This window comes from Salmo salar, chromosome 06 (assembly GCF_965601325.2).
Source record: "Salmo salar chromosome 06, fSalSal1, whole genome shotgun sequence".
NCBI lineage: Eukaryota > Metazoa > Chordata > Actinopteri > Salmoniformes > Salmonidae > Salmo > Salmo salar.
Window position 1 is genome coordinate 6,265,370 of NC_138296.1, and position 24,355 is coordinate 6,289,724.

The 24,355-nt window shown below is 50.9% G+C and overlaps 1 protein-coding gene across 1 annotated transcript in view; it reads left to right on the forward strand.

Moving 5' to 3' along the window:
- The window catches only part of LOC106601970 (SMG1 nonsense mediated mRNA decay associated PI3K related kinase), a 148,989-nt gene that overhangs the window by 75,468 nt on the left and 49,166 nt on the right, over positions 1-24,355 (forward strand). The window contains exons 23-37 of the mRNA XM_082976278.1: positions 3,853-4,007; positions 6,538-6,683; positions 7,185-7,520; positions 9,641-9,785; positions 10,327-10,477; positions 12,566-12,686; positions 12,828-13,079; positions 13,210-13,311; positions 13,531-13,710; positions 14,108-14,252; positions 14,770-14,908; positions 17,819-18,061; positions 18,461-18,641; positions 19,769-19,930; positions 23,095-23,324. Of these exons, the coding sequence (XP_082832404.1) occupies positions 3,853-4,007; positions 6,538-6,683; positions 7,185-7,520; positions 9,641-9,785; positions 10,327-10,477; positions 12,566-12,686; positions 12,828-13,079; positions 13,210-13,311; positions 13,531-13,710; positions 14,108-14,252; positions 14,770-14,908; positions 17,819-18,061; positions 18,461-18,641; positions 19,769-19,930; positions 23,095-23,324 (2,688 nt within the window). The remainder of the gene's footprint in view (positions 1-3,852; positions 4,008-6,537; positions 6,684-7,184; positions 7,521-9,640; positions 9,786-10,326; positions 10,478-12,565; positions 12,687-12,827; positions 13,080-13,209; positions 13,312-13,530; positions 13,711-14,107; positions 14,253-14,769; positions 14,909-17,818; positions 18,062-18,460; positions 18,642-19,768; positions 19,931-23,094; positions 23,325-24,355) is intronic.

The window sequence follows — 24,355 nt, forward strand, 5'->3', positions numbered from 1 at the left end:
ACCTGTAACTGACCCCCCCATGTCTCCTCTCTGTAGGGTCCAGGTCTCTTCTGGTTACCTGTAACTGACCCCCCCCATGTCTCCTCTCTGTAGGGTCCAGGTCTCTTCTGGTTACCTGTAACTGACCCCCATGTCTCCTCTCTGTAGGGTCCAGGTCTCCTCTGGTTACCTGTAACTGACCCCCATGTCTCCTCTCTGTAGGGTCCAGGTCTCTTCTGGTTACCTGTAACTGACCCCCATGTCTCCTCTCTGTAGGGTCCAGGTCTCTTCTGGTTACCTGTAACTGACCCCCCCATGTCTCCTCTCTGTAGGGTCCAGGTCTCTTCTGGTTACCTGTAACTGACCCCCCCATGTCTCCTCTCTGTAGGGTCCAGGTCTCTTCTGGTTACCTGTAACTGACCCCCCCATGTCTCCTCTCTGTAGGGTCCAGGTCTCTTCTGGTTACCTGTAACTGACCCCCCCATGTCTCCTCTCTGTAGGGTCCAGGTCTCTTCTGGTTACCTGTAACTGACCCCCCCATGTCTCCTCTCTGTAGGGTCCAGGTCTCTTCTGGTTACCTGTAACTGACCCCCCCATGTCTCTCTGTAGGGTCCAGGTCTCTTCTGGTTACCTGTAACTGACCCCCCCCATGTCTCCTCTCTGTAGGGTCCAGGTCTCTTCTGGTTACCTGTAACTGACCCCTCCATGTCTCCTCTATGTAGGGTCCAGGTCTCTTCTGGTTACCTGTAACTGACCCCCCCCCATGTCTCCTCTCTGTAGGGTCCAGGTCTCTTCTGGTTACCTGTAACTGACCCCCCCCATGTCTCCTCTCTGTAGGGTCCAGGTCTCTTCTGGTTACCTGTAACTGACCCCCCCCCCCATGTCTCCTCTCTGTAGGGTCCAGGTCTCTTCTGGTTACCTGTAACTGACCCCCCCCCCATGTCTCCTCTCTGTAGGGTCCAGGTCTCTTCTGGTTACCTGTAACTGACCCCCCCCATGTCTCCTCTCTGTAGGGTCCAGGTCTCTTCTGGTTACCTGTAACTGACCCCCCCATGTCTCCTCTCTGTAGGGTCCAGGTCTCTTCTGGTTACCTGTAACTGACCCCCCCATGTCTCCTCTCTGTAGGGTCCAGGTCTCTTCTGGTTACCTGTAACTGACCCCCCCCATGTCTCCTCTCTGTAGGGTCCAGGTCTCATCTGGTTACCTGTAACTGACCCCCCCATGTCTCCTCTCTGTAGGGTCCAGGTCTCTTCTGGTTACCTGTAACTGACCCCCCCATGTCTCCTCTCTGTAGGGTCCAGGTCTCTTCTGGTTACCTGTAACTGACCCCCCCATGTCTCCTCTCTGTAGGGTCCAGGTCTCATCTGGTTACCTGTAACTGACCCCCCCCATGTCTCCTCTCTGTAGGGTCCAGGTCTCTTCTGGTTACCTGTAACTGACCCCCCCATGTCTCCTCTCTGTAGGGTCCAGGTCTCTTCTGGTTACCTGTAACTGACCCCCCATGTCTCCTCTCTGTAGGGTCCAGGTCTCTTCTGGTTACCTGTAACTGACCCCCCCATGTCTCCTCTCTGTAGGGTCCAGGTCTCTTCTGGTTACCTGTAACTGACCCCCATGTCTCCTCTCTGTAGGGTCCAGGTCTCTTCTGGTTACCTGTAACTGACCCCCATGTCTCCTCTCTGTAGGGTCCAGGTCTCATCTGGTTACCTGTAACTGACCCCCCCATGTCTCCTCTCTGTAGGGTCCAGGTCTCTTCTGGTTACCTGTAACTGACCCCCCCCCATGTCTCCTCTCTGTAGGGTCCAGGTCTCTTCTGGTTACCTGTAACTGACCCCCCCCCATGTCTCCTCTATGTAGGGTCCAGGTCTCTTCTGGTTACCTGTAACTGACCCCCATGTCTCCTCTCTGTAGGGTCCAGGTCTCTTCTGGTTACCTGTAACTGACCCCCCCATGTCTCCTCTCTGTAGGGTCCAGGTCTCTTCTGGTTACCTGTAACTGACCCCCCATGTCTCCTCTCTGTAGGGTCCAGGTCTCTTCTGGTTACCTGTAACTGACCCCCATGTCTCCTCTCTGTAGGGTCCAGGTCTCTTCTGGTTACCTGTAACTGACCCCCATGTCTCCTCTCTGTAGGGTCCAGGTCTCTTCTGGTTACCTGTAACTGACCCCCATGTCTCCTCTCTGTAGGGTCCAGGTCTCATCTGGTTACCTGTAACTGACCCCCCCATGTCTCCTCTCTGTAGGGTCCAGGTCTCTTCTGGTTACCTGTAACTGACCCCCCCCCATGTCTCCTCTCTGTAGGGTCCAGGTCTCTTCTGGTTACCTGTAACTGACCCCCCCATGTCTCCTCTCTGTAGGGTCCAGGTCTCTTCTGGTTACCTGTAACTGACCCCCCCATGTCTCCTCTCTGTAGGGTCCAGGTCTCTTCTGGTTACCTGTAACTGACCCCCATGTCTCCTCTCTGTAGGGTCCAGGTCTCTTCTGGTTACCTGTAACTGACCCCCCCATGTCTCCTCTCTGTAGGGTCCAGGTCTCTTCTGGTTACCTGTAACTGACCCCCCCATGTCTCCTCTCTGTAGGGTCCAGGTCTCTTCTGGTTACCTGTAACTGACCCCCCATGTCTCCTCTCTGTAGGGTCCAGGTCTCTTCTGGTTACCTGTAACTGACCCCCCCATGTCTCCTCTCTGTAGGGTCCAGGTCTCTTCTGGTTACCTGTAACTGACCCCTCCATGTCTCCTCTATGTAGGGTCCAGGTCTCTTCTGGTTACCTGTAACTGACCCCCCCATGTCTCTCTGTAGGGTCCAGGTCTCTTCTGGTTACCTGTAACTGACCCCCCCCATGTCTCCTCTCTGTAGGGTCCAGGTCTCTTCTGGTTACCTGTAACTGACCCCCCCCCCCATGTCTCTTCTCTGTAGGGTCCAGGTCTCTTCTGGTTACCTGTAACTGACCCCCCCCCATGTCTCCTCTCTGTAGGGTCCAGGTCTCTTCTGGTTACCTGTAACTGACCCCCCCCCCCCCATGTCTCCTCTCTGTAGGGTCCAGGTCTCTTCTGGTTACCTGTAACTGACCCCCCCATGTCTCTTCTCTGTAGGGTCCAGGTCTCTTCTGGTGACCTGTAACTGACCCCCCCATGTCTCCTCTCTGTAGGGTCCAGGTCTCTTCTGGTTACCTGTAACTGACCCCCCCATGTCTCCTCTCTGTAGGGTCCAGGTCTCTTCTGGTTACCTGTAACTGACCCCCCCCCATGTCTCCTCTCTGTAGGGTCCAGGTCTCTTCTGGTTACCTGTAACTGACCCCCCCATGTCTCCTCTCTGTAGGGTCCAGGTCTCTTCTGGTTACCTGTAACTGACCCCCCCATGTCTCCTCTCTGTAGGGTCCAGGTCTCTTCTGGTTACCTGTAACTGACCCCCCCCCATGTCTCCTCTCTGTAGGGTCCAGGTCTCTTCTGGTTACCTGTAACTGACCCCCCCATGTCTCCTCTCTGTAGGGTCCAGGTCTCTTCTGGTTACCTGTAACTGACCCCCATGTCTCCTCTCTGTAGGGTCCAGGTCTCTTCTGGTTACCTGTAACTGACCCCCCATGTCTCCTCTCTGTAGGGTCCAGGTCTCTTCTGGTTACCTGTAACTGACCCCCCCATGTCTCCTCTCTGTAGGGTCCAGGTCTCTTCTGGTTACCTGTAACTGACCCCCCCCCATGTCTCCTCTCTGTAGGGTCCAGGTCTCTTCTGGTTACCTGTAACTGACCCCCCCATGTCTCCTCTCTGTAGGGTCCAGGTCTCTTCTGGTTACCTGTAACTGACCCCCCCCCATGTCTCCTCTCTGTAGGGTCCAGGTCTCTTCTGGTTACCTGTAACTGACCCCCCCATGTCTCCTCTCTAGGGTCCGGAGTTGGAGGCTCCTCTGGTGATGCTGGTAGAGGCTCTGTGTGAACTTCACTGTCCTGAGGCTATCCAGGGTTTAGCTGCCTGGAGTCTCACCAACACTGGCAAGAGTCTGGCTTGGGTCAGCTCTGTGGCACTACAGGCTGAGGGGCGGTAAGGAAAAACACCCCTGTGTGTGTGTGTTTGTCTGCGTGTAAGTGGAGGCCAAGCTCAGTGTCTTTAAGCGGCAATTCTTGAAGAATTTAACTTTATAAATGCCTCCTGATCTTAGTTCCCCAGCCGTACCCCCATCAGAACCTAAAATATAAGCTTGGTTTTACACAAATGTTTTGAAACAAAGAAAATATAAACAAACACTATATAGCCTCACCATGGTTACAACTAGAATGTTGCTCTATGACGTCATGGCTGGTTACAACTGGAATGTTGCTCTGTGATGTCATGGCTGGTTACAACTGGAATGTTGCTCTATGACGTCATGGCTGGTTACAACTAGAATGTTGCTCTATGACGTCATGGCTGGTTACAACTGGAATGTTGCTCTGTGACGTCATGGCTGGTTACAACTGGAATGTTGCGCTGTGACGTCATGGATGGTTACAACTGGAATGTTGCTCTGTGACGTCATGGCTGGTTACAACTGGAATGTTGCGCTGTGACGTCATGGCTGGTTACAACTGGAATGTTGCTCTGTGACGTCATGGATGGTTACAACTGGAATGTTGCTCTGACGTCATGGATGGTTACAACTGGAATGTTGCTCTGACGTCATGGATGGTTACAACTGGAATGTTGCTCTGTGACGTCATGGCTGGTTACAACTGGAATGTTGCTCTGTGACGTCATGGATGGTTACAACTGGAATGTTGCTCTGACGTCATGGATGGTTACAACTGGAATGTTGCTCTGACGTCATGGATGGTTACAACTGGAATGTTGCTCTGTGACGTCATGGCTGGTTACAACTGGAATGTTGCTCTGTGACGTCATGGATGGTTACAACTGGAATGTTGCCTCTGTGACGTCATGGCTGGTTACAACTGGAATGTTGCTCTGTGACGTCATGGCTGGTTACAACTGGAATGTTGCTCTGTGACGTCATGGCTGGTTACAACTGGAATGTTGCGCTGTGACGTCATGGCTGGTTACAACTGGAATGTTGCTCTGTGACGTCATGGCTGGTTACAACTGGAATGTTGCGCTGTGACGTCATGGCTGGTTACAACTGGAATGTTGTGCTCTGACCTCATGGCTGGTTACAACTGGAATGTTGCGCTGTGACGTCATGGCTGGTTGCAATGTTGCTCTGTGATGTCAATGATGGTCAGTCCTTAAATCCAAAGCTCTGTCTGTGAATTTGACTGGTTACATTTCTCCAGTCCCATCCCTCAGCTTTTTACCCAAACTGGGCAGTGAGTACACTTTATTGTTTCAACTGCTGATTGCCACTTGAAATGTAGTCAAGAAGCAGGTAGTACACACCTGTGTTGTCCATAGATGATGTTAAATGGTATGTTCAGACCATATAATACCCCTCTGTCAAGACCATATAGTGACCCATACCTCTCTCTGTCAAGACCATATAGTGACCCATACCTCTCTCTGTCAAGACCCTATAGTGACCCATACCTCTCTCTCTGTCAAGACCCTATAGTGACCATACCTCTCTCTCTGTCAAGACCCTATAGTGACCCATACCTCTCTCTCTGTCAAGACCATATAGTGACCCATACCTCTCTCTCTGTCAAGACCATATAGTGACCCATACCTCTCTCTCCGTCAAGACCCTATAGTGACCCATACCTCTCTCTCTGTCAAGACCCTATAGTGACCCATACCTCTCTCTCTGTCAAGACCCTATAGTGACCCATACCTCTCTCTCTGTCAAGACCCTATAGTGACCCATACCTCTCTCTCCGTCAAGACCCTATAGTGACCCATACCTCTCTCTCCGTCAAGACCCTATAGTGACCCATACCTCTCTCTCCGTCAAGACCCTATAGTGGACCCATACCTCTCTCTCTGTCAAGACCATATAGTGACCCATACCTCTCTCTGTCAAGACCATATAGTGACCCATACCTCTCTCTCTGTCAAGACCCTATAGTGACCCATACCTCTCTCTCTGTCAAGACCCTATAGTGACCCATACCTCTCTCTCTGTCAAGACCCTATAGTGACCCATACCTCTCTCTCTGTCAAGACCCTATCGTGACCCATACCTCTCTCTCTGTCAAGACCCTATCGTGACCCATACCTCTCTCTCTGTCAAGACCCTATCGTGACCCATACCTCTCTCTCTGTCAAGACCCTATCGTGACCCATACCTCTCTCTCTGTCAAGACCCTATCGTGACCCATACCTCTCTCTCTGTCAAGACCCTATAGTGACCCATACCTCTCTCTGTCAAGACCCTATAGTGACCCATACCTCTCTCTGTCAAGACCCTATAGTGACCCATACCTCTCTCTCTGTCAAGACCCTATAGTGACCCATACCTCTCTCTCTGTCAAGACCCTATAGTGACCCATACCTCTCTCTCTGTCAAGACCCTAATGAGACCCATACCTCTCTCTCTGTAAAGACCCTAATGTGACCCATACCTCTCTCTCTGTCAGGACCATATAGTGACCCATACCTCTCTCTCTGTCAGGACCATATAGTAACCCATACCTCTCTCTAGGTTTGAGAAGGCTGCGGTGGAGTACCAGGAACAGCTGTGTGCCGTGACAGGGATGGACTGTTCCATTAAGGGCTTCGACCGCTCACTCCTCAAACTGGCCGGAGCCAACAGCTCTAACGCAGCCAGCCCCAAACACAACGGCAACGGTGAGACACACACACACACACACACACACACACACACACACACACACACACACACACACACACACACACACAGCTCTAACACAGCCAGCCCCAAACACATCCGCAACGGTGAAAACACAGGGAATAGGAAGACATTTCAGAGGCAACCACTAGCCGATAATAACCAAGTGTTCCCCTCCTCTCTCTCTTCTCCTCCCCCTTTCCTCTCTTCTCCTTCTGTCTCTCCCCTCTTCTCTCTTCTCCTCCCCTTTCCTCTCTTCTCCTTCTGTCTCTCCCCTCCCCTCCTCTCTCTTCTCCTCCCCCTTTCCTCTCTTCTCCTTCCATCTCTCCCCTCCTCTCTCTTCTCCTCCCCCTTTCCTCTCTTCTCCTTCCGTCTCTCCCCTCTTCTCTCTTCTCCTCCCCCTTTCCTCTCTTCTCCTTCCGTCTCTCCCCTCCTCTCTCTTCTCCTCCCCCTTTCCTCTCTTCTCCTTCCGTCTCTCCCCTCCTCTCTTCCTCCTTCAGGTGACGGCAGGAAGACGGTTCTCCTCAAGTCCAATGAGTGTTCCTCCGAGGTGCTCAACCTCCTTGCCAATAAGGCATGCCAGTGCTATGTGGCCCTCGGCGATTGGTCCTCGGTGCAGGAGTGGCAGGCCAGCGTGCACGCCCTCAAGAAGAACCCTGGTAACCCTGCCGCAGCGAGCGTGCACCTGAAGACAGACTTCAACTACGTACGGGCTCTGAGCTGCTTCGAGGACGGAGACTTCCAAGAATGCCGTGCTCAGCTGGAGCTCCTGGCGGGGGAGAGAGACGACTACGGCCTGCTCAACTCCACCTCTACGGGCTCCAAGGACAAACTAGGTAGGAGGGAGGGAGGGAGGGAGAGAGAGGGAGGGAGAGAGAGAGGACTAAGGCCTGCTCAACTCCACCTGCTCCAAGGATAAACTAGGTAGGAGGGAGAGAGGGAGAGAGAGAGGGAGGGAGGGAGAGAGGACTAAGGCCTGCTCAACTCCACCTGCTCCAAGGATAAACTAGGTAGGAGGGAGAGAGGGAGAGAGAGAGGGAGGGAGGGAGAGAGGACTAAGGCCTGCTCAACTCCACCTCTACGGGCTCCAAGGACAAACTAGGTAGGAGGGAGAAGGAGAGGGGGGGTGGGGGGGGGGGGGGGGGGGGGGGGGGGGGGGGGGAGAGGGAGAGAGGACCAAGGCCTGCTCAACTCCACCTCTACGGGCTCCAAGGACAAACTAGGTAGGAGGGAGAGGGAGAGAGGACTAAGGCCTGCTCAACTCCACCTGCTTCAAAGATAAACTAGGTAGGAAGGGAGGGGGAGAGAGACGACTACGGCCTGCTCAACTCCACCTGCTCCAAGGACAAGCTAGGTAGGAGAGAGAGAGGGAGAGGACTAAGGCCTGCTCAACTCCACCTGCTCCAAGGATAAACTAGGTAGGAGAGAGAGAGAGAGGACTAAGGCCTGCTCCAAGGATAAACTAGGTAGGAGAGAGAGAGAGAGGACTAAGGCCTGCTCAACTCCACCTGCTCCAAGGACAAGCTAGGTAGGAGAGAGAGAGGGAGAGGACTAAGGCCTGCTCAACTCCACCTGCTCCAAGGATAAACTAGGTAGGAGAGAGAGAGAGAGGACTAAGGCCTGCTCAACTCCACCTGCTCCAAGGACAAGCTAGGTAGGAGAGAGAGAGGGAGAGGACTAAGGCCTGCTCAACTCCACCTGCGCCAAGGATAAACGAGGTAGGAGAGAGAGAGAGAGGACTAAGGCCTGCTCAACTCCACCTGCTCCAAGGACAAGCTAGGTAGGAGAGAGAGAGGGAGAGGACTAAGGCCTGCTCAACTCCACCTGCTCCAAGGATAAACTAGGTAGGAGAGAGAGAGAGAGGACTAAGGCCTGCTCAACTCCACCTGCTCCAAGGACAAGCTAGGTAGGAGAGAGAGAGGGAGAGGACTAAGGCCTGCTCAACTCCACCTGCTCCAAGGATAAACTAGGTAGGAGAGAGAGAGAGAGGACTAAGGCCTGCTCAACTCCACCTGCTCCAAGGACAAGCTAGGTAGGAGGGAGAGGGAGAGAGGACTAAGGCCTGCTCAACTCCACCTGCTCCAAGGATAAACTAGGTAGGAGAGAGAGAGAGAGAGAGAGGACTAAGGCCTGCTCAACTCCACCTGCTCCAAGGATAAACTAGGTAGGAGGGAGGGAGGGAGAGAGAGAGAGAGAGAGAGAGGACTAAGGCCTGCTCAACTCCACCTCTACTGGCTCCAAGGATAAACTAGGTAGGAGAGAGAGAGAGAGGACTAAGGCCTGCTCAACTCCACCTGCTCCAAGGATAAACTAGGTAGGAGGGAGGGAGAGAGAGAGAGAGGACTAAGGCCTGCTCAACTCCACCTGCTCCAAGGATATACTAGTTAGGAGGGAGAGAGAGAGGACTAAGGCCTGCTCAACTCCACCTGCTCCAAGGATATACTAGGTAGGAGGGAGAGGGGAGAGAGGACTAAGGCCTGCTCCAAGGATAAACTAGGTAGGAGAGAGAGAGAGAGAGAGGACTAAGGCCTGCTCAACTCCACCTGCTCCAAGGATAAACTAGGTAGGAGGGAGGGAGGGAGAGAGAGAGAGAGAGAGAGAGAGAGAGAGGACTAAGGCCTGCTCAACTCCACCTCTACTGGCTCCAAGGATAAACTAGGTAGGAGGGAGGGAGAGAGAGAGAGAGGACTAAGGCCTGCTCAACTCCACCTGCTCCAAGGATATACTAGTTAGGAGGGTGTCAGACTGCCCCCTTCAGTTTTGAGTCTAGACTCCTTAGAGGTGTGTGTGTTTCTAACGTGTGTGTGTGTGTGTGTGTGTGTGTGTGTGTAGACCTGAAGCGTCTCCTCCCGGCAGTGTTGAGTCTAGACTCCTTAGAGGTGTGTGTGTTTCTAACGTGTGTGTGTGTGTGTGTGTGTGTGTGTGTGTGTGTGTGTGTGTGTGTGTGTGTGTGTAGACCTGAAGCGTCTCCTCCCGGCAGTGTTGAGTCCGGACCCCTCAGAACTGCAGAAGGCCATCGAGGTGCAGCTGCTGCGCAGCGCTGTGGCCGCCATGACAACGGCCAATCACGAGCAGGAACAGAAGGCCATGCCCACCTCGGAGTGAGTCTCTCATTGGATCGTGGTGAACACTTTGATGAATCCTGTATTAATGTGTTAGTGCTGGGTAGGAACAAAAACCTGCTGGATTGTGGGACACTTCATTGGGAAGGGCTCAATAGCATACACCTCGTCTCCTTCTCAAAACCCATTGGAGGAGGTGAGGGGGCGGGACCTCTGGCTTTGTCATCCAATGGGTTGTAAGAGGGAGACTGAGGAGACACCAGTATTTCTTTGAGCTCTTCCATGATGTCTTCTACATTCCATTTAGGTTGAGTTCTGTTGGACTGGCTGCAGGTTCTGTCTGTGCTGCCCAATGGGCCCTGGTCAAAACTAGTGCACTATATAGGGAAACATTTGGGACAGACTATGTACACTCTCGTTCACTACATCCCACCAATCTAAAAGCTTTCTATTGGAGACTTAGTGGGAGTTGCCACCTTGTTTCTGATACCAGTCATTTCCTTTTCAATCAGTGACAGGAAGTGAAGACACTGGGAGGAAGGAGAGATAATAGCTTACGTCTTGTGTGTGTGTGTTACAGTACCCTGGTCCGTTACCTGAAGCAGACGGGTCGTATCTGTCTGGGTCCCCTCCGCCTCTCCACCCTCACCCTCTCTGACGGCCTGCCCACTCTGGCCACCCTGCAGCTACACTGCTGCTCTGCCCTGGAGAACACACTCAGCGGACAGGAGGTACACACACACACACACACACACACACACACACACACACACACACACACACACACACAGACCCTCACCAGCCTGCTGCTACACTGCTGCTCTGCCCTGGAGAACACACTCAGCGGACAGGAGGTATACACACACACACACACACAGACCCTCACCACCCTGCAGCTACACTGCTGCTCTGCCCTGGAGAACCACTCAGTGGACAGGAGGTATACACACACGCACACACACACACACACACACACACACACACACACACACACACACACACACACACACACACACACACACACACACACACACACACACACACACAGACCCTCACCAGCCTGCTGCTACACTGCTGCTCTGCCCTGGAGAACACACTCAGCGGACAGGAGGTATACACACACACACACACACACAGACCCTCACCAGCCTGCAGCTACACTGCTGCTCTGCCCTGGAGAACACACTCAGCGGACAGGAGGTATACACACACACACACACACAGACCCTCACCACCCTGCAGCTACACTGCTGCTCTGCCCTGGAGAACCACTCAGTGGACAGGAGGTATACACACACGCGCGCACACACACACACACACACACACACACACACACACACACACACACACACACACACACACACACACACACACAGACCCTCACCAGCCTGCTGCTACACTGCTGCTCTGCCCTGGAGAACACACTCAGCGGACAGGAGGTATACACACACACACACACACAGACCCTCACCACCCTGCAGCTACACTGCTGCTCTGCCCTGGAGAACCACTCAGTGGACAGGAGGTATACACACACGCACACACACACACACACACACACACACAGACCCTCTCCAGCCTGCTACTCTGCCCTGGAGAACACACTCAGCGTACTCTGCATGACCAACAGTATGTGGACATCTGCTCATCATCTTATTCCATAATCATGGGTATTAATATGGAGTTGGTCCCCCCTTTGCTGCTATAACAGCCTCCACTCTTCTGGGAAGGCTTTCCACTAGATGTTGGAACATTGCTGCAGGGACTTGCATCCCTTCAGCCACAAGAGCATTATTGAGGTTGGGCACTGATGTTGGGTGATTAGGCCTGGCTCGCAATCGGCGTTCCAATTCATCCAAGAGGTGTTTGATGGGGTTGAGGTCAGGGCTCTGTGCAGGCCAGTCAAGTTCTTCCAGACTGAGCTCGACAAACCATTTCTGTATGAACCTGGCTTTGTGCATGGGGAAATTGTCATGCTGAAACAGGGAAGGGCCTTCCCCAAATTGGAAACACAGAATCGTCTAGAATGTCATTGTATGCTGTAGCGTTAAGATTTCCTTTCACTGGAACTAAGGGGCCTAACCCGAACCATGAAAAATAGACCCAGATCATTATTCCTCCTCCACCAAACTTTACAGTTGGCACTACGCATTGGGGCAGGTAGCGTTCTCCTGGCATCCGTCAAACCCAGATTCATCCGTCGGACTGATAGATGGTGAAGCATGATTCATCACTCCAGAGAAAACGTTTCTACTGCTCCAGAGTCCAGTGGTGGCAAGCTTCACGCAACTCCATCATTTACATCGCTATGGAAACCCATTTCATGACGCTCCCGACCAACAGTTCTTGTGCTGACGTTGCTTCCAGAGGCAGTTTGGACCTCGGTAGTGAGTCTTGCAACCGAGGACAGGCGATTCAGTACTCAGCGGTCCTGTTCTATGAGCTTGTGTGGCCTACCACTTCTCAGCTGAGCCGTTGTTGCTCCTAGACGTTTCCACTTCACAATAACAGCACTGACAGTTGACCAGGGCAGCTCTAGCAGGGTAGAAGTTTGACAAACTGACTTGTTGGAAAGGTGGCATCCTATGACGGTGCCACGTTGTAAGTCACTGAGCTCTACAGTACGGGCCATTCTACTGCCAATGTTTGTCTATGGAGATTGCATGGCTGTATGCTCGATTTTATACACCTGTCAGCAACGGGTGTGGCTGAAATAGCCAAATTCACTAATTTGAAGGGGTGTCCACATAATGCTGTGTGTGTGTGTGTGTGTGTGTGTGTGTGTGTGTACACCCCCCTAACCCTCTCCTCCTCTCCAGGACTGTCTGATCCCCCTGTACAGTGAAGCTCTCAGCACCTGTAAACAACAGGATGTCCAGCCGTGGCTCCACACACTGAGATACACCATCTACCAGAGACAGCTACTGCTCAGGCTGAAAGGTAGACAACCTCCCTGTGTCTGTGGGAGGTCTTTCTGCTCTTAAACACTGTGCTTTATATCTACTGGGTGTGTGTTGTCCCCATCGCTGTGTCTTTGTCATGTGACTCACGTTAACCCTCTTCCTGTGTTCCATTACCCAGGCTCCTCTGCTCCGCTGGATGGCCACCTGATGGAACTATGTCTGACGGCCGTCAAGTTCGCCCGGAAACAGGGGAACATCGCCCTGGCAACGCGTCTGCTGGGCCAGTGCAGCGAGGGAGAGGAGGAGGAGGAGGAGGGAGGAGAGGAAGGGTTGAGCCGTGCGTTCAGGCGTTTGTCACTAGCGGGTGTTGTGGGGGAGAAGTGGGGACCTGAACTACAGATCGAGAAGGCTAAAGTCCTCTGCACCGCGGGTGAGTGTGTGTTAGTGTTTGGCTTACTCGTCTTTCTCTTTACCCACTTATTCCTCCCCAACTCTCTCTCATGCTCCACCTCTCTCCCTCCTCTCCTTCCCTCCCTCCCTCTCTCTCCTCTCCCCTCCAGGTCAGTCCATGGCAGCCATGGAGATGTTGAGTTCCTGTGCTCTGTCTTTCTGTCGCTCAGGGAAGTGTGAGCGTGCTGCCTGTCGCTCCGTCCTCACTCTGTGTAAGTAGTGATTCTAGTGTGTCCCAAATGGCCCCCTATTCCCTACGTAGGGCTCTTATTGGGGGGAATAGAGTGCCATTTGAGATGCAGGCGTACCAGGGTTGGTACCAGTCTCTCTGTCCTGTGCATGCTGGGTAATGGATGCCTGCCTTTTTAGAAAACCTCCCATGTGTGTTTTTGACGAGGCCCTGTTCCAACTGTCTGTCTCTGTGTCTGTAGGTAAGTGGCTGCTGGCGGACTGGAAGGACATGACCCCTCAGCTCAAACAGGTGGTGAAGAGGTCAGGAGTCATGACCCCAGGGGTCGCCGCCTTGCCCCCCATCAGCCGGAACATCACAGCCCTGCTGGAGCTACCCCTAGAGGACCAGGGCATGCCCCGAATCACAGCTGAGACCACAGGTAGGACACAGCCCTCCCTGACCCCTCTCTTCCTCCAGTCTGTACCCTAACCCCTACACCCTGACCCCTCTCTTCCTCCAGTCTGTACCCTAACCCCTACACCCTGACCCCTCTCTTCCTCCAGTCTGTACCCTACACCCTAACCCCTCTCTTCCTCCAGTCTGTACCCTACACCCTAACCCCTCTCTTCCTCCAGTCTGTACCCTAACCCCTCTCTTCCTCCAGTCTGTACCCTACACCCTAACCCCTCTCTTCCTCCAGTCTGTACCCTACACCCTAACCCCTCTCTTCCTCCAGTCTGTACCCTAACCCCTCTCTTCCTCCAGTCTGTACCCTGACCCCTCTCTTCCTCCAGTCTGTACCCTACACCCTAACCCCTCTCTCTCTGCCTCCATAGTGAGTGTGGGTGTAGGAGAACCAGACTTGGTCCTGGGGCAGCTCTACCAGTTGTCCACCAGTCAGGCTCCGGAGGTGGCCAAGTCCTGGGCGGCTCTCGCCAGCTGGGCCTATCGTTGGGGACGGAAGGTGGTCGACAACGCCAGGTACATATTCTGACAGTTGTCACTCAGCAGTTATCCTGAAACACACGTGAATACAGACGTGGTGCGTTCTGTGGTAAAAGCTGATAACACGTGAATACAGACGTGGTGCGTTCTGTGGTAAAAGCTGATAACACATGAATACAGACGTGGTGCGTTCTGTGGTAAAAGCTGATAACACGTGAATACAGACGTGGTGCGTTCTGTGGTAAAAGCTGATAACATGAATACAGACGTGGTGCGTTCTGTGGTAAAAGCTGATAACACGTGAATACAGACGTGGTGCGTTCTGTGGTAAAAGCTGATAACACGTGAATACAGACGTGGTGCGTTCTGTGGTAAAAGCCGTTGCTGATTTAAACATTATTTTTTAAATTCTTATGCAATATTGACGTTCTTCTGTCTCCCTCTCTTCCCATACTTCTCTCCTCTTTCCCCTCTCTCCTCCCATCTCCCTCTCCTTTCATCTCTCCTCCCCTACGTCTGTCCGTTCCTTTCTCCTCCCATCTCCTCCCTCCAGTCAAGGTGAAGGTGTGCCCCTGCTCCCGGGAGAGAAGAAGGAGATCGAGGAGCTTCTCCCAGAATGCACCAGTGAGGAGGACAAGGAGAACATCTTCAGTATCCTGGGTCAGGCCATGTGTCGACCTGCTGGAATACAGGTGTGTGTGTGTGCGCTCATGAGGAATGAATTAGTAACTATTGTTTTAGTATGTACACATCTCGTACTTTCTCCCAGTGTTCTGAGAATATCATAGTTCATCCAGGATAGAAGTTTAGAACTGGACTCTACTTGGAACTGCATAACTAAGTGGCTTGGTATGTGTCTGTCTCTTTCCATGTATCTCTCTACCTCTTTTAGACTCTCTAGTCTTGATTCCTGGACTGTCTCTACCTCCTTTTAATCTCTCTCTAGTCTTGATTCCTGACTCTCTACCTCCTTTTAGACTCTCTAGTCTTGATTCCTGACTCTCTACCTCCTTTTAGACTCTATAGTCTTGATTCCTGGACTGTCTCTACCTCCTTTCAGTCTCTCTATAATCTTTCCTTGATTCCTGACAGTCTCTCTACCTCTTTTATACTCGAGGATCACGCAACCTGATAGACTGTAACTGTAATTATGATCCACGTCACAAAGTATAATCCAAAATAAATACAACCATCTTGGCGTTAACTGGAGTGGGGAGTTTAGAAGACTGTGATGAAGAATGAATGACTGTCAGATATTAGCTATAGAGGCAATGCTTCTAAAATACCTTGGCACTAGATTTGAGATTTTTATCAATTTTGAAAATCTGAAATGATGTACAGTGGGGGAAAAAAGTATTTGATCCCCTGCTGATTTTTGAACGTTTGCCCACTGACAAAGAAATGATCAGTCTATAATTTTAATGGTATGTTTATTTGAACAGTGAGAGACAGAATAACAACAACAACATCCAGGAAAACGCATGTCAAAAATGTTATAAAATGATTTGCATTTTAATGAGGGAAATAAGTATTTGACCCCTCTGCAAAACATGACTTAGTACTTGGTGACAAAACCCTTGTTGGCAGTCACAGAGTTCAGACGTTTCTTGTAGTTGGCCACCAGGTTTGCACACATCTCAGGAAGGATTTTGTCCCACTCCTCTTTGCAGATCTTCTCCAAGTCATTAAGGTTTCGAGGCTGATGTTTGGCAACTCGAACCTTCAGCTCCCTCCACAGAGTTTCTATGGGATTAAGGTCTGGAGACTGGCTAGGCCACTCCAGGACCTTAATGTGCTTCTTCTTGAGCCACTCCTTTGTTGCCTTGGCCGTGTGTTTTGGGTCATTGTCATGCTGGAATACCCATCCACAATCTATTTTCAATGCCCTGGCTGAGGGAAGGATGTTCTCACCCAAGATTTGACGGTACATGGCCCCGTCCATCGTCCCTTTTGATGCAGTGAAGTTGTCCTGTCCCCTTAGCAGAAAAACACCCCCAAAGCATAATGTTTCCACCTCCATGTTTGACGGTGGGGATGGTGTTCTTGGGGTCATAGGCAGCATTCCTCCTCCTCCAAACACGGCGAGTTGAGTTGATGCCAAAGAGCTCCATTTTGGTCTCATCTGACCACAACACTTTCACCCAGTTGTCCTCTGAATCATTCAGATGTTCATTGGCAAACTTCAGACGGGCATGTATATGTGCTTTCTTGAGCAGGGGGACCTTGCGGGCGCTGCAGGATTTCAGTCCTTCACGGCGTAGTGTGTTACCAATTGTTTTCTTGGTGACTATGGTCCCAGCTGCCTTGAGATCATTGACAAGATCCTCCCGTGGAGTTCTGGGCTGATTCCTCACCGTTCTCATGATCATTGCAACTCCACGAGGTGAGATCTTGCATGGACCCCCAGGCCGAGGGAGATTGACAGTTCTTTTGTGTTTCTTCCATTTGCGAATAATCGCACCAACTGTTGTCACCTTCTCACCAAGCTGCTTGGCGATGGTCTTGTGGCCCATTCCAGCCTTGTGTAGGTCTACAATCTTGTCCCTGACATCCTTGGAGAGCTCTTTGGTCTTGGCCATGGTGGAGAGTTTGGAATCTCATTGATTGCTTCTGTGGACAGGTGTCTTTTATACAGGTAACAAGCTGCGGTTAGGAGCACTCCCTTTAACAGTGTGCTCCTAATCTCAGCTCGTTACCTGTATAAAAGACACCTGGGAGCCAGAAATCTTTCTGATTGAGAGGGGGTCAAATACTTATTTCCCTCATTAAAATGCAAATCAATTTATAACATTTTTGACATGTGTTTTTTTGGATTTTTTTTGTTATTCTGTCTCTGTGTTCAAATAAACCTACCATTAAAATTATAGACTGATCATTTCTTTGTCAGTGGGCAAACGTACAAAATCAGCAGGGGATCAAATACTTTTTTCCCTCACTGTATATTATACTATAGTACTATACTGAAATGATGTATGCTCTGTAAAGAAATCCAATAGGGACCTTAACCTGGGCTGAAACAGCGAACAGCATTCAGAAAAAACCTCCAAGAATAAAGTATTTTGGTGTGTTCGTTCTATTTACATGTTAGTGACGTTTACCGTGTTGAATGGAATGCTGTCAAGAAAGTATTCCAACCTTTTATAGACTTGATTTAGTACACTTCTATAATTCAGATCAGACTCACAAACAGCGCGCGCACGAGCATGCGGGGGGGGGGAGGGACAAAACCCCAATTTGGCTCGTGCTACATCTCCAATTTGCCGCACGTGTCTTGGCAGATCTGGGTTTGGGATTTACCTTCTGCCTGCTATCATAACCCCTCTCTCTCTCCCCCACCCCCCTCTCTCTCTCTCTCTCCCCCACCCCCCTCTCTCTCTCTCTCTCTCTCTCTCTCTCTCTCTCTCTCTCTCCCCCACCCCCCCTCTCTCTCTCTCACCCACCCCCCCTCTCTCTCTCTCTCTCACCCACCCCCCTCTCTCTCTCTCTCTCCCCCACCCCCCCCTCTCTCTCTCTCTCTCTCTCCCCCACCCCCCCTCTCTCTCTCTCTCTCCCCCACCCCCCCTCTCTCTCTCTCTCCTCCACCCCCCTCTCTCTCCCTCCAGGATGAGGACATGGCCCTGCAGCAGGAGGATGAGGAGGAGGATGACATGGTGGATGTGATCTGGAGACAGCTGCTGTCTGCCTGTCCCTGGCTGGAGGAGCAGGGGGAGGGGGTCCAGGGTGGGGGTAGTGGGGTGATGGAGGGTCTGATCCGGGTCTGGAGGAGGGTGGTGGACCGGATCTTCAGTCTCTACAAGGTCTCCTGCGGTGCCTACTTCACCTTCCTCAAACTCAACGCTGGACAGGTGTGTGGAACTAACACGCTCTCCTGGGGGGACTGGGACTGGCGGGGGGGACTGGGACTGGCGGGGGGGACTGGCGGGGGGGACTGGGACTGGCAGGGGGGACTGGGACTGCTTAGTCCGACACTATTTCCATGGGAATTTTCCATTGGGCGTTCTTTTTAGTCCGGGATGACGCTTAATCTGTGTCTGTGAACCTGGCCCTACGAGTACTGTCTATAAGATAAATGTTAAAGTAGAATTGATGTTTTTCATCCCGGTATTGCTATTCACTGTTTCTATTCATCTAGGACTTGAGGAAGTTTGGGATGTTGTAGGAGATGCCTTGTCCCTTTCCCTGCATCTCTCCTATCCATCCATCTCTTCCTCTGTCCCTCCATGTCTCTCTTCTTCCTCCGTCAGGTACCCATCGATGAGGATGACCCCAAGCTGCTGCTGACCAATCAGAACAGCAAGCAGAGTAACGACGATATCATCGTCATGGCGACGCTGCGGTTGCTACGGCTGCTGGTGAAGCACGCCGGGGAGCTGAGGGAGGGGCTTGAGCTTGGGCTCGCCTCAACCCCCACCGCCCCCTGGAGAGGTAACACACACTCAGACCCCCACTGGCCCCTGGAGAGGTAACACACACACAGACCCCCACTGGCCCCTGGAGAGGTAAAACACACTCAGACCCCCACTGGCCCCTGGAGAGGTAACACACACACAGACCCCCACTGGCCCCTGGAGAGGTAACACACACACAGACCCCCACTGGCCCCTGGAGAGGTAACACACACACAGACCCCCACTGGCCCCTGGAGAGGTAAAACACACTCAGACCCCCACTGGCCCCTGGAGAGGTAACACACACTCAGACCCCCACTGGCCCCTGGAGAGGTAACACACACTCAGACCCCCACTGGCCCCTGGAGAGGTAACACACACACAGACCCCCACTGGCCCCTGGAGAGGTAACACACACACAGACCCCCCACTGGCCCCTGGAGAGGTAACACACACACAGACCCCCACTGGCCCCTGGAGAGGTAACACACACACAGACCCCCACTGGCCCCTGGAGAGGTAACACACTGGCCCCTGGAGAGGTAACACACACACTGACCCCCACTGCCCCCTGGAGAGGTAAAACACACTCAGACCCAGAGGGAGCTCTCTATTTCTCTGAAGGCTCCTGTTAAACTGACATTCTAGTATAAGACCTGAACACGTTATGGAGAGATCATCTCTAGTTAGTTGAGACCTTTCCTATCCTGTCTCCTGCTAATTCACCCCCTCTCCCCCCCAGGCATCATCCCCCAGCTGTTCTCTCTCCTGTCTCCTGCTAATTCACCCCCTCTCCCCCCAGGCATCATCCCCCAGCTGTTCTCTCTCCTGTCTCCTGCTAATTCACCCCCTCTCCCCCCAGGCATCATCCCCCAGCTGTTCTCTCTCCTGTCTCCTGCTAATTCACCCCCTCTCCCCCCAGGCATCATCCCCCAGCTGTTCTCTCTCCTGTCTCCTGCTAATTCACCCCCTCTCCCCCCCAGGCATCATCCCCCAGCTGTTCTCTCTCCTGTCTCCTGCTAATTCACCCCCTCTCCCCCCAGGCATCATCCCCCAGCTGTTCTCTCTCCTGTCTCCTGCTAATTCACCCCCTCTCCCCCCAGGCATCATCCCCCAGCTGTTCTCTCTCCTGTCTCCTGCTAATTCACCCCCTCTCCCCCCCAGGCATCATCCCCCAGCTGTTCTCTCGTCTGAACCATCCAGAGGCTTACATCAGACAGAGTATCTGTAGTCTGCTGTGTCGCGTTGCCCAGGACTCGCCACACCTCATCCTGTACCCTGCTATAGTTGGATCACTGTCTCTGGGAGGAGAGGCACAGCACGCAGGTATACACACATACATACATACATACACACACTAGAGGTCGACCGATTAATTGGCATGGCCGATTTAATTGGGGCTGATTTCAAGTTTTCATAAAGATCGGTAATCGGTATTTTTGGACGCCGATTATGGCCAATTACATTGCACTCCACGAGGAGCCTGCGTGGCAGGCTGACCACCTGTTATGCGAGTGCAGCAAGGAGCCACGGTAAGTTGCTAGCTAGCATTAAACGTATCTTATAAAAAACAATCAATCTTCACATAATCACTAGTTAACTACACATGGTTGATGATATTACTAGTTTATCTAACGTGTCCTGCGTTGCATATAATCGATGCGGTGCCTGTTCATTTATCATCGAATCACAGCCTACTAGCCCAAACGGGTGACGATTTAAAAAAAGCACAATCGTTGCACGAATGTACCTAACTATAAACATCAATGCCTTTCTTAAAATCAATACACAAGTATATTTTTTTAAACCTGCATATTTAGTTAAAAGACATTCATGTTAGCAGGCAATATTTACTAGGGAAATTGTCACTTCTCTTGCGTTCTGTGCAACAGAGTCAGGGCATATGCAGCAGTTTGGGCCTCCTGGCTTGTTGCGAACTGTGTGAAGACCATTTCGTCCTAACAAAGACCATAATTAATTTGCCAGAATTTTATGTAATTATGACATAACATTGAAGGTTGTGCAATGTAACAGGAATATTTAGACTTATGGATGCCACCCGTTAGATAAAATACGGAACAGTTCCGTATTTCACTGAAAGAATAAATGTTTTGTTTTCAAAATGATAGTTTCCAGGTTTGACCATATTAATGACCTAAGGCTCGTATTTCTGTGTGTTATTATATACTGCTCAAAAAAACTAAGGGAACACTAAAACAACACATCCTAGATCTGAATGAATGAAATAATCTTATTAAATACTTTTTTCTTTACATAGTTGAATGTGCTGACAACAAAATCACACAAAAATAATCAATGGAAATCCAATTTATCAACCCATGGAGGTCTGGATTTGGGGTCACACTCAAAATTAAAGTGGAAAACCACACTACAGGCTGATCCAACTTTGATGTAATGTCCTTAAAACAAGTCAAAATGAGGCTCAGTAGTGTGTGTGGCCTCCACGTGCCTGTATGACCTCCCTACAACGCCTGGGCATGCTCCTGATGAGGTGCGGATGGTCTCCTGAGGGATCTCCTCCCAGACCTGGACTAAAGCATCCGCCAACTCCTGGACATTCTGTGGTGCAAGGTGGCGTTGGTGGATGGAGCAAGACATGATGTCCCAGATGTGCTCAATTGGATTCAGGTCTGGGAAACGGGCGGGCCAGTCCATAGCATCAATGCCTTCCTCTTGCAGGAACTGCTGACACACTCCAGCCACATGAGGTCTAGCATTGTCTTGCATTAGGAGGAACCCAGGGCCAACCGCACCAGCATATGGTCTCACAAGGGGTCTGAGGATCTCATCTCGGTACCTAATGGCAGTCAGGCTACCTCTGGCGAGCACATGGTGGGCTGTGCGGCCCCCCAAAGAAATGCCACCCCACACCATGACTGATCAACCGCCAAACCGGTCATGCTGGAGGATGTTGCAGGCAGCAGAACGTTCTCCACGGCGTCTCCAGACTCTGTCACGTCTGTCACATGTGCTCAGTTTGAACCTGCTTTCATCTGTGAGGAGCACAGGGCGCCAGTGGGGAATTTGCCAAACGTCCTGCACGGTGTTGGGCTGAAGCACAACCCCCACCTGTGGACGTCGGGCCCTCATACCACCCTCATGGAGTCTGTTTCTGACCGTTTAAGCAGACATGCACATTTGTGGCCTGCTGGAGGTCATTTTGCAGGGCTCTGGCAGTGCTCCTCCTTGCACAAAGGAGGAGGTAGCGGTCCTGCTGCTGGGTTGTTGCCCTCCTACAGCCTCCTCCACGTTTCCTGATGTACTGGCCTGTCTCCTGGTAGCGCCTCCATGCTCTAGACACTACGCTGACACACAGCAAACCTTCTTGCCAGAGCTCGCATTGATGTGCCATCCTGGATGAGCTGCACTACCTGAGCCACTTGTGTGGGTTGTAGACTCTGTCTCATGCTACCACTAGAGTGAAAGCACCGCCAGCATTCAAAAGTGACCAAAACATCAGCCAGGAAGCATTGGATCTGAGAAGTGGTCTGTGGTCACCACCTGCAGAACCTCTCCTTTATTGGGGGTGTCTTGCTAATTGCCTATAATTTCCACCTGTTGTCTATTCCATTTGCACAACAGCATGTGAAATGTATTGTCAATCAGTGTTGCTTCCTAAGTGGACAGTTTGATTTCACAGAAGTGTGATTGACTTGGAGTTACATTGTGTTGTTTAAGTGTTCCCTTTATTTTTTTGAGCAGTGTATTATAATTAAGTCTATGATTTGATAGAGCAGTCTGACTGAGCGGTGGTAGGCAGCAGCAGGCTCGTAAGCATTCATTCAAACAGCACTTTCCTGCATTTGCCAGCAGCTCTTCGCAATGGTTCAAGCATTGAGCTGTTTATGACTTCAAGCCTATCAACTCCCGAGATTAGGCTGGCAATACTATAGTGCCTATAAGAACATCCAATAGTCAAAGGTATATGAAATACAAATGGTATAGAGAGAAATAGTCCTATAATTCCTATAATAACTACAATCTAAAACTTCTTACCTGGGAATATTGAAGACTCATGTTAAAAGGAACCACCAGCTTTTTATATGTTCCCATGTTCTGAGCAAGGAACTTAAACGTTAGCTTTCTTACATGGCACATATTGCACTTTTACTTTCTTCAACACTTTGTTTATGCATTATTTAAACCAAATTGAACATGTTTCATTATTTATTTGAGGCTAAATTGATTTTATTGATGTATTATATTAAGTTAAATTAAGTGTTCATTCAGTATTGTTGTAATTGTCATTATTATTATTATTATTTTTATATATATATATATATATATATATATATATATATATATATATATATACAATTAATTAATAATGACAATTAAATCGTCCGATTTAATCGGTATTGGATTTTTCTGGTCCTCCAATAATCGGTATTGGTGTTGAAAAATCATAATCAGTCGACCTCTAAAACACACACATACTCTCAACTCGCCATAACATCTTTGTCTCCCAGGAAACAAGCTCCCGTCGGCCCTGCCCACCTTCCTGGGCAGCATGCAGGGGGAGGGCCTGTGTGAGGAAGGGGAGGGGACACTGGGCAGTAACCCCGCCTCCCAGGAAGAAGATGGGCGGGGTGAGGAGTTTCCTGCTCTGTGTTCCAGCCAGGACCAGGCCATGATGCATGACTGCTACAGCAAGATAGTGGACAAGCTGTCTGCAGCCAACCCCACTATGGTGTTACAGGTAAACACTTCCCCCTACTGCAGCCAACCCCACTATGGTGTTACAGGTAAACACTTCCCCCTACTGCAGCCAACCCCACTATGGTGTTACAGGTAAACACTTCCCCCTACTGCAGCCAACCCCACTATGGTGTTACGGGTAAATACTTCCCCCTACTGCAGCCAACCCCACTATGGTGTTACGGGTAAATAATTCCCCCTACTGCAGCCAACCCCACTATGGTGTTACGGGTAAATACTTCCCCCTACTGCAGCCAACCCCACTATGGTGTTACGGGTAAATACTTCCCCCTACTGCAGCCAACCCCGCTATGGTGTTACGGGTAAATACTTCCCCCTACTGCAGCCAACCCCGCTATGGTGTTACGGGTAAATACTTCCCCCTACTGCAGCCAACCCCACTATGGTGTTACGGGTAAATACTTCCCCCTACTGCAGCCAACCCCACTATGGTGTTACGGGTAAATACTTCCCCCTACTGCAGCCAACCCCGCTATGGTGTTACGGGTAAATACTTCCCCCTACTGCAGCCAACCCCACTATGGTGTTACGGGTAAATACTTCCCCCTACTGCAGCCAACCCCACTATGGTGTTATAGGTAATTACCTCCCCTACTACTGGTGTTACAGCTAAATGCTTTCCCTCATTACTGGTGTTACAGTTAGTTATGTCCCCCTAGTCCTAGCTAGCTCCCCACTCATGCTGCACATAATTATACATTCTTGAATAATGTTATACACATGTAGAGGTTTTGAAATGGTTAATGAATTTACTGTCCTTTCTGGGGTTCAACTATTTTCAAAACGAGGATAATTGAGCAACCAAGTTAGCTAGCTAGCTTTTAAACACCATCCGGCATTCAAAGAAAGTTACCTTTCCTCATTTCACTACTATAGAAGTGATAATATGGTACAAACCATCACGTAAAATATGCTGTTTTCAAAGCTGATTTTCACCAAAAAGTTTAATTCACTGGGTTAAATGATTTCTTTCCCTCTGCGAACTGACTATGCATCTCCGTGACTCGTGAC